This window comes from Pyrus communis, chromosome 16, assembly GCF_041283825.1.
Source record: "Pyrus communis isolate YQ-2024b chromosome 16, ASM4128382v1, whole genome shotgun sequence".
Lineage (NCBI taxonomy): Eukaryota > Viridiplantae > Streptophyta > Magnoliopsida > Rosales > Rosaceae > Pyrus > Pyrus communis.
In genome coordinates this window covers 12,109,205-12,119,003 of record NC_142580.1, presented here as the reverse complement: position 1 = coordinate 12,119,003, position 9,799 = coordinate 12,109,205, and the positions used below count along the sequence as shown (strand labels likewise).

At 42.4% G+C, this 9,799-nt stretch overlaps 1 protein-coding gene across 4 annotated transcripts; it reads left to right on the top strand.

Annotated features, from left to right (window-relative positions):
• The first annotated feature begins 481 nt into the window (after positions 1-481).
• On the top strand, positions 482-7,801 carry LOC137732565 (protein TIME FOR COFFEE-like). 4 transcript variants are annotated; one of them, XR_015957565.1, is made up of 13 exons: positions 482-883; positions 979-1,419; positions 1,519-1,682; positions 1,782-2,097; positions 2,286-2,697; positions 2,781-2,841; positions 3,080-3,154; positions 3,255-3,519; positions 3,622-3,688; positions 3,805-3,871; positions 3,983-4,348; positions 4,442-7,566; positions 7,625-7,801. XR_015957565.1 is itself a non-coding variant. In XM_068471882.2 (12 exons), the coding sequence occupies exons 1-12, from the start codon at positions 787-789 to the stop codon at positions 6,908-6,910; spliced, it is 4,800 nt and encodes a 1,599-aa protein (XP_068327983.2). In that variant the 5' UTR covers positions 482-786; the 3' UTR covers positions 6,911-7,801. The 4 variants fall into 4 exon arrangements, 2 of the variants coding, with proteins under 2 accessions (XP_068327983.2, XP_068327982.2); XR_015957564.1 differs by having other exon boundaries at positions 492-883; positions 3,802-3,871; XM_068471882.2 differs by having other exon boundaries at positions 4,442-7,801.
• Positions 7,802-9,799: the final 1,998 nt, after the last annotated feature.

Genomic DNA, 9,799 nt, shown 5'->3' with positions numbered 1-9,799 from the left:
GAATAGCCGGTTAATGACGTTGATTAGGCTAATTTCTGGGGTTGCTATTTTTATTAATTTAAGTAAACACCCTGATTGGATTGGTGGGCTACAGTGTTCTTCTTTTGAGTAGAATAAAATAATTAAAAATATTAAAATAATATAATCTTTTATTGATACATTAATTGGTGGTATTTTATTGATTTGTTCAACGATTTTTATAGTATAAAAGTACCGAATCGTAGTGATTGAGTAAACATGGAAGCTTGGGCAGGAAGAAAAAATTAAAAAATCTGACACGTGGCGGCACCAGACAGAAAAGGTTGGGGCAGGGGTGTGGACGGCAACGATTTTGCCATGTCAGCTTCGGTGGAAATGAACCGCAGGATGTATCGAGGAATGTAGGGTGAAGATTGAAGGATGTGATGCCGCAGGTGAATCGTGGCCGTCGATGAGGCTTGGGAGTGGGTTTCGCTCGAAGTGAAATAGCGGAGAAGGGGATGAGATAGACTGATAGACAGCACAAAAAGGAGACAGAGTTGGAGATAGAGAGAAACGGAGAGAGAGAGAGAGAGAGAGAGAGAGGCAGTGAGAGGTGGAAGATGATAAGCGAAAGCTGAGATCTTTGGGCGTGGGAATAGCCTTGTGAGAGAGATCGTCGTTGACGGGGTTGGGAGTCGGAGCTTACAAATCAGGCCCGGCGGGCTTGACTAAATTATCCGGTGAATTATGGTGGGTTTCCGGTGATGAGAGATGGGATTAGAGTCGTGTGTGTAGCTGATTTGTCTGTAGTTAATATTATTAGATATGGATAGGAATAGGGATGCGAGAAGATCAGCTATTGCGGCCCCTAATGGCCTGTCACGGCGGAGACACCGAAGTAGCAGCCTCAGAGACTCCCCAGGTGTGGCTTCTACCAGATCTAACTCCTTTTAGCAATACCGAGCTGCTGGTTTTCGATTCGTTTTAATGGTTTTTTTTTTTTTTCGTTTTTTGCAGAGGACGATGGTCCGGTGGAGACATCGAGGCTCAGAGATCGGAAGAAGGACCGAGATCGAGATCGGGATCGAGAGAAGGACCGAGATCGCGATAGGGATCGGTTGAGCCGGAGCAAGAGGCGGAGAGGCGAGAGGTTAATGCACGGAAGCAATAGAGAAGATAGCCGCGATGATAGTTCGGAGGAGAGTGTGAACGACGAAGATGAGGACGAAGACGAAGACGGAGGTGGAAGTGGAGTCGGCGGCGGTGGGTCGTCGATTCGGATGCTTCCGCCGAACCACCCGTCGTCAACGGCATCTCTGTCATCGTCTATGATAAATCACCGGAAGAGTTTCTCGCCGGTTCATAATCTTAATAGCAACAAGCATTTCAGACCGCTCACTGCGTTGAAGGTCACCGACGAGATGATTGGCGTTTCGGTGCCCCGAAAAGCACGGTCAGGTAGAGCAGAAATGAAGTGATTTAAGGGAGAAAAAGCTGCCAGACGTTTGATTTTAATGGATTCCGGGATACTGATGTTTTTCTTCCTGTCGTTTTCAGCGTCGACGAAGAGATCCAACGAATGGCCTTCCAGTTGCGGTGTTGTCGGAGACCAAATTCACCGCCAGGCTTCGACGTCCCCTGTTCGGCCGAGCGTGTCATCGTCGACGCCGGCTCCGACTTCACCTTCTTCTTCCCACGCCTCGGCGGTCCGGAAGAGGCTGGTCGGTCTTCAATTCCATCAAATTCAATTCATTTCTCTGTTTTGGGTTTTTTTTGCTTATTTTTATTTCTTACATTTAGTGACATTTTTTTTGTTGCAGAAGCCAAACGGACCCAAACTTCGGCCGCCGAAGTCCTTGTCGACCAAGACGGCGTCGTCTAATCAGGACGACATAGAACAAGAGGTCGCGGAGGTGTTGTACGGGATGAAAAGGCAGCCGCAAGGGCCGACGAAGCAAGAAATTACAGCCACCGATTCGATTAAATTCGAATCCAGAGAAATCAACAACAAATTTACCAGCGACGCGAAATCCAGAGTTTCGTCGCCGATCTCGAACTCGCCTTGTGTGGTTCCTCAGCTGACGTCGCCTTTCCCTCAGAATTCTTGCTCCTCCGTCACTTCCATGTCCGCCGCCGGTGGGTACTATAAGCTCACTGGGCTTTCGGTTTTATTCATTTCTTTCTGGGTACCCAAATGCTCAGTTTGGTTGCTGAGAGACTGAGAAAAAGGGATTGAATCAGTTTTTCGGTGAGCAAACAGAACTGGGTTCTTTGTGTTTCTATAGTGACTGATGAAAATTTGGTGTCTTTGTTTGAATCCGCAGCACCCAAGAGGAAAAGACCACGACCCGTGAAGTATGAAGACGAGAACCCAGCAATTTTTGCAGTTCAAAACAGTCCCATTTCGTCTACGGCCAAAATGGTGGCCGATCAGCCTTCAAAGGTTGAGACTTCCTCTCCAAAATTGGAGAAAAACCCAGGATCTGCAGCTGAAAACGGTGGCTTTGCGTACGATTTGCCCAACTCGCAAGCTGTTCCAGCTGCTCCGGCATCAATGGAGGCTCAGCCGGAGGCAATTAAGCCGGAGAGCAACGTCGTGTCAAATTCAAGGCCAGCGAGCGACGAATCGGAGAGTAGAAATGTTAGAACGAACAAAGTGGAACTTCAATCTCCCAAGAAGGAATCCACTGGCCTCAGATTGGATGATAAACGTGAAGAAATCACCCTGACCAAACCGTGAGCATCGGAGATTGATTTTTTTTTTTCGGATACAAAAAGCTTTGAATTTTCTAATTTTCTGTTCGTGGGTTTTTATCTAGGAGTTCAACAATCCCAGAAGTTGAAAACCACAGAGAAGAAAAGTTCCAGATAGACCTGATGGTGAGGATCATCAATTTTTCTTTCTTTTTATTTCTTTTTATTTTTTTAAAGGATAAATTATTCATCTTTTTATTTCTTTCTATTTTTTTAATGATAAATTATTCATCTTTTTATTTCTTTCTATTTTTTTTAAGGATAAATTATTCATCTTTTTATTTCTTTCTATTTTTTCCTAATTTTTAAAGGATAAATTATTAATATTGAAATTTTTTGGTTGTTGATGTGTATATAATTATAGGCTCCTCCAGAAAGGGATGGTGAAGTTGATTTTATCTCCGTAGATCCTAAGCCTGCGGTCGTAGATGCAGAAACGGTGAGTGGGGACCACCTATGCCATATGCATATTTTGGTGTTATAATTTTTGGTTTTTGAAGATTTTTAGTTTAATGTGTGTATTACTGTTTGGTTTGCAGGACTTAAAAGCTGTGAGCAGAGAGGATGACAGCAAAGCTCTGAAAATTGGCAACAAGGAAGAAGTACAGCCTTTAAATTTGGAAACTGAGAAGTCAAAAGCAGCTTTGGAAGAAGCAGAAGCAGGTGATTTGAAAAGGCAGACTTCTTCCTTTGTTGGTGGGAAAGAAAGGAATTTTGATCTGCAGCTTGATTTGGAGAAGACTGAGAGTTTTAGTGGAAACAAGCTGCCCCATAATGTTGCAAAGCAGAACACTGAGAAAACTGGTAATTTAGTCTCTCTCTCTCTCTCTCTCTCTCTCTCTCTCTGTCTCTCTGCCCCCTTAATTTGGGTTGCTCAGTTAGTGATTTGGTCTTCTGATTCTTCAGTGCAATCGGGTTCTGTACCTTTGCCGATGTCCGTGGCGGGCTGGCCGAGCGGGCTTCCTCCTATGGGGTACGCTCTTCGGTTGTTATGTTATCTGTTCTTTTGCCATTTTCTTGGTTATTAGCCTTCATCCTTGGTTTTGAGATGTACTTATTTTGGGGGAATGGATGTGTTCTCATCAGCAGATATATGGCGCCCTTACCAGGAGTTGTATCCATGGACGGGAGCACCGTTTCTTCAGCTCCGATACAAGTGTGTAATTTTCTGTTATTTTATGAACTGTTTTTTTTATTACCCTCCTCGTGAAACTAAGTGGAGCTCTGTTGCTTTTTTGTTTTCCAATGGAATTTTCAACTGGTGCAGCCGCCGCATTTGCTTTTTAGTCAACCTCGGCCAAAGAGGTGCACAACCCATTGCTACATTGCAAGGAATATATACTGTCACCAGCAAATCTCGAGGATGAATCCTTTCTGGCCGGTAGCAGCTGGTTCGGGATCTCTGTATGGAGGAGCCAAGCATAGCAATCCCAATGTATTACCTCCAGAATTGCTTGGCAATGTTCCAGGAAGAGGGGTGAATCCTGCACAGGACAAGGGGCAGGGGATTGCTATGTTTCCTGCTCAATCTGCGAAGGAAAAAACTTCACAAGCAGCAAACCTTGTGGATGCGCAGAGAAAGCAAATCGTGCTCCAGCAAGCTCTGCCTCCCGGGCCACCTACTAATATATTGGTACGTTTCTCGTTTTGATACTGTTACATTTATTAAATGATATTGTCACTGGGGTTTGAATATTGATGCGTTTTTTTTTATTGAAAATTTCAGCATGGTCCTGCTTTCATTTTCCCATTGAGCCAGCAACAGGCCGCTCCCGCTCCTTCTGTCCGACCTGGTTCTGTGAAGTCTTCTAATGCTGGTGGTGCAGCTTCATCCAGTGCATCTAACTCTGCTTCATTGAGTGCGTCAGCTGCAACCGCTGCTGCAGCACCAGCATTGAGTTTCAACTACCCAAATATGGCTGGAAATGAACCCCAGTATTTGGCGATTTTGCAGAACAATGCATATCCATTTCCAATGCCACCTCATGTAGGTGCACAGCCGGCATACAGAGGACCCCATGCTCAGGCGATGCCTTATTTTAACGGGTCTTTCTATCCTTCTCAAATGCTCCATCCTTCTCAACTACAACAGCAGCAGCAGCAACCCCCACCGCCTTCTCAATCACAGCAAAGTCAACAAGGTCATCCAAACACTACTATTTCAAGTGGTTCTTCGTCGTCCCAGAAGCATTTGCAAAATCAGCAGCAAAGGCCACATCAAAGTGTTGTCAATGGTGGCAGTGGAAGCTTGCAAGGCTTTCCTGCCTCAAAAAACCATCCTTCGCAAGCAATACAGCTGCAGCAGCAGCAGAACCTGCATGTTTCGCGCCAACTTGAGCCTGAAATGGGTGGCGAAGACAGCCCGTCAACTGCCGATAGTCGTGTCTCTCGTGCAAACATGAGTATTTATGGTCAGAATTTTGCAATGCCAATGCATCCGCCAAACTTTGCTTTGATGACACATCCTTCAGTTGGAAGTGCCAGTGGTGCAACAGGTGCTAGTGGTAGTGAAAAGAAGCAGCAGCAACAGCAACAGGGCTCAAAGGCTGGGGTTGAAGCATCCCAAGCTTTCGCCATGTCTTTTGCTTCCTTAAATGGTGCCACCGTTTCTCCTGGAATTGACATAACATCGATGAATCATACAATTCTCCAGAACTTTCCAGATGTTACTAGGCACAGCTATCATCAGTATATGGCTGTTGCTGCGGCTGCCCAAGCTGCACAACAGAAAAAGAATTATCGAGGTGCGGAAGAAGGGAAAACCGGAGGAGGGGATTCCTCTAATGTGGAAGAGGAAAGAAAGGCCATGGCTGGGAAAGCTTCATCAAATGTTGGGCACTCTATTGCTTTCTCCAGGGCAGATTTGACCGACACATCTGGTTCTACAATACCAGGCAACAATGTGATTGATAGTTCAGCAAGAGCAGTTAACCTCAGCTCCACTCCTGTCCGATCATCCAGTTCTTCTATGCCAGCTGCTGTCAGCCCTGCAAATGCACCCATACCCCAGCAACAAATGCAGCAACAGATGCGGAATCACCAGCAACAGCAGCCGCAGCAGATGTATCAGCTTCAGAAGCAGCAGTTTTCTTCTGTGGCTCCAGCTCGTAACAAAACACCAACAACGAGTAATGGCAGTGTGTACTCTGATCACCTCCCTTCAACCTCTTCTATGGCTGCAAAGTTTCCTAATGCTCTATCATCATTCCCCCAAAACCTTGTCCAAAGCAGCACCAGTCCAGCTCAATCTCCTCAGTGGAAGAATTCTGCAAGGATAACCACTTCCCAAGTTCCTTCATCTTCTCTTGCGTCGTCAACCTCTTCGTCCCTCAAAAACCTCCCTCAAAAGCATGGGCGGACACAGCAAAGCCACACACAGATTTCTTTTGCTGCAAACACCAAGGCTTCAACCCAATCTCAAGGTTTGCAGCCTGCCAGTAGCAATCAGTCTCCATCTCCTCCTGTAATGGTTGGTTCGCCCACAACCACAACATCATCAATGTCTAGAAGTGCTGGTGGAAGCCCCAGGACAACTACTTCGACTTCCACAGGAAATAAAGCTGGCCAAATATCTTCTTTTTCATCTCAGCAGGCCAAGAACTCACCATCAGTGCCCAGTCAGAAGTCGTCTCCTGTTGGCGGGAGGAATGTCCCTTCGATCCTAGGCAACACCCATATTACCTCTTCGGGCGCTGGTACTAAGCCACAATTGCAGCAACAGCATCAGCAACATCAGCAACAACAGTTATATAAGCAATCGATTCAACAAGTGCAGTTCTTCTCTAATGCCTACATGCAGCCTCAAGCTTCACATTCCAATAGTAACACTTCTACTCAATCTCCTTCAAGCGGGTATTATCATGCTTCTAAGCGCCGACCTGAGCAACAGCAGCAGTCACAAGGCTCATCAGGAACTTCTTCGAGCGGGATGTTGTCACTCTGCCCTCCTGTTACGCATTCAAATACCAGCACCAACGATCCTGCAAAGGCGGCTGCTGCTGCTAACATGAGAGGCGGTAACTTATCCTCGCAGACTCTTATGCATGCTCAGTTTACTGCTGCACCGGCATCTGGGCCACACCAACTTGTACCAGCAGTTGTACCTGCAGGATTCTCTTACGTACAACATGCTGCTGTTCCGACTGTGGCCCAGGTAAAACCGGCAGAACAGAAGAAACAACCTGCCGGTGAGTAGAATAGTTATCCCTTGGTGCTACATTGCAACCCCCATAAAACCGGCAGACGGAAAACTGGAAAAGGAAGCTGAAAGCACTTTTGGTGGTGGGGATTGTGAGAAAATGAAGGAAAAGCTTGATTCTTGCCCAAGGAAATGAGAATTTGCAGGCACCCTCCGGGAAGAAATGGAAGATGCAAGGATGCGTTCAAGCAAGCACACAACGGGAAAAAGGTAGGAGGAATGGAATTTCAACCCACAATTTTGGAGGGAAAGTTAAGCAAGTGGGGGTAAAATTGTCATAGGGAAAAGTATATGTACACTTCTGTGTGTATAATCTGACAGGGTTGATGGTGAAGGTCTAATTAAATTTGATTGGTTTGATGAGAGGATAGGGTGGTGGGGAATGCATGCAGGAAAAGGAAAAGTAGGGAAGGGATCTTTTGTTGGGGCAGAAAGAGGGAAGAATTGCAAAGGTGGATGTAACAGTTGATTTCTTTTTTGGAGGTTTAAATTTCCATAAAGGGCAGTAAAACTTTTGACATTCTATATTTTTTTATATTATATTGGGGAAGAAGAAATGGAAAGAGGGTGTAATTTTTTTTTTTTTAATTTAAATTGTGTTTTTATTTGTATCACTAGGTTTATTCCTTGTTGGATTAGGATTATCTTAGCATGTAAAATGGTGGTAGCAGAAGATACAAAGATTTCCTTGTTGGATTAGGATTATCTTAGCATGTAAAATGGTGGTAGCAGAAGATACAAAGATGACAAGGCATGCATTGCTTTTTAGCTTTGAGGACTTTTTTATGTGGCTCTTAATGTTTGGTGATAAAATGTATGCCTTGTTGAATTTAACTTTAGCAATGTATTTTTTCCTAATTATGAATTAGACCTCAAAATTTATGTAAATACGTCAATTTGAGAGAGTTTCATTTAGATATTATATGGTGGGTCCCAAAGTGGCTCCCACTCCTGGTCCTGGTGTTTTATAATTGTTCCTTGTTGGAGAATCAAGGGGGATTTATAATCAAGTCCCAATCTTGTATTTAATTAAAGACCTAGCGGCTACGTCATCCATTTGAGTTTCCAGTTTTACCCCTTGTCAAGGGTCCTACCTGTGAACAGCCATGCCTCACCGCCACAGGGCTGTTGGGGCACTTCCCCAAAACCCTATTCCCATTTTCGTGAGTGTGTAGGGGTAGGAGGTCGTAGGACATGTTGTTCTGACAGGTCCTCATCTGCACACGTGTTCACATCTCCTTTTTCTGTGTATTTATTTGTCTTTTTTAAGAAAAGGCGAAGGCTCCCACTCACACTTTGGTCATCCACACACTTAAAGGGCAGCAGATTTTAATATTTGCCCTTTGCTATTGAAAATAAGAAAGTGATGTACAATATTGGGTGGACCGACCACGGTCCACAGCGGGTCGTCAACTGAAAAAAAATAAAATAAAAAATAAAAAATTGCTCACAATTTAGTTGTGATAATACTTACCATTCTATTTATAATTGTTAGATAAATTTAAATTTTAAGACATGTGTGAGAGTGACACAAATTAAAAAAAAAAAACTCATTAAAATAATAATAAATATAGTGGTGAGCAAAAAAACCCAAAAAAACAGACTTTTTGACGGAAATGGTCCTTAAAATTTACGTAACTCCTCGTTTTGGTTCTTGAGATTTGAAATCGATTGAAGATGTCCCTCATTGGTTCACAATCAATCATTTTGGTCATTCATGAAAATTCTGTTAAATAAGAACTAAAATGACAAAAATATCCTTAATTTAATAAACAATGGACCAAAGTAAAAAAATTGAGCATGTTTTTGTCGTTTTATTCTTATTTAATGAAGATTTTGCACGAAATAATCAAAATGATTGATGATAGATCAACTCAAGTTCCACTTCCATCGATTTTAAATCTCAGAAACACGAACAAAAAATTATACTAATCTCAATGAGTATACAGTATTGAGTGGGTTCGTCTTTGGAGACAACCACCCCATCAACCAAAAGAATCAAAAAATAAAAAAGAATAATAATAAAATAAAATCTCTACATACATACATAGAATCTATTTCTTAAATTACAGATCTTTCTCTCAAAGTTAGGTAATTGACCTAACATTATATACGATTAACTATTATTCATTATATTATTCTTTAGTTTATGATTTTTTAATTAAAATCAAACTGCTTGCTTAGTTTGTGCACACAACAGCTTGTAACATAATAAAACTTGATAGTGTTTTGCGAGCCTAAAAAACGGTAGAGGTCAACGAGATTAGATAACCAACTTCTAAATGGTGTTGATGCTAATCTGTTAAATCCCAACAAACAAATACCTAATAAATCATAAGGAATTTAACAGATTATTAACATAAGATGAAAAAAAAAATAGTTATAAAAATGACATGGATGTAATGTTGATTGAAGACTTTCCAATAGTTTAAATAAACGAAGAGTTATTATTGTTAGTCATCTTGCACTCGTTTTTAATCACAAACAAAAAATTTAAAAGTCGAAGATGATTGCAAATATGAGCATAATCATAATAAATAGAGTTAATAGGCTATCTCTTATAAATCAAGTTCGAATTCGTTTTTCCGTAATTAGATTAAGTTAAATTACATGCATAAAGTCCAATATTTTACCAGATAGAGTGTAGTGTTTCCGTTCATACGTCTCGGGTTCGAAACTCCTCATTCTCTAAATTATTGTACTAGTTACTATTTTTTTTATTACATCGATATTTTTACAAAACGGGAAGGGAGAGTTTGGCTAAGCTACATAATGGGCAACCAAATTTGGTATCGAATTTGTCATCCATAAGATTCGAACCTAAGATCTCTCACTTCCAAATGAAGATGAATATCATCAAACTGTAGTATTGTACTAGTTACTATT

Excerpts from the sequence above, each read along its gene's own strand:
- LOC137732565 (XM_068471881.2), top strand. The coding sequence starts at position 787 with ATGGATAGGAATAGGGATGCGAGAAGATCAGCTATTGCGGCCCCTAAT. Across the intron at positions 2,842-3,079 it reads AGTTCCAGATAGACCTGATG|GCTCCTCCAGAAAGGGATGG; the intron begins GTGAGGATCATC and ends ATATAATTATAG. Across the intron at positions 4,349-4,441 it reads GGCCACCTACTAATATATTG|CATGGTCCTGCTTTCATTTT; the intron begins GTACGTTTCTCG and ends TGAAAATTTCAG.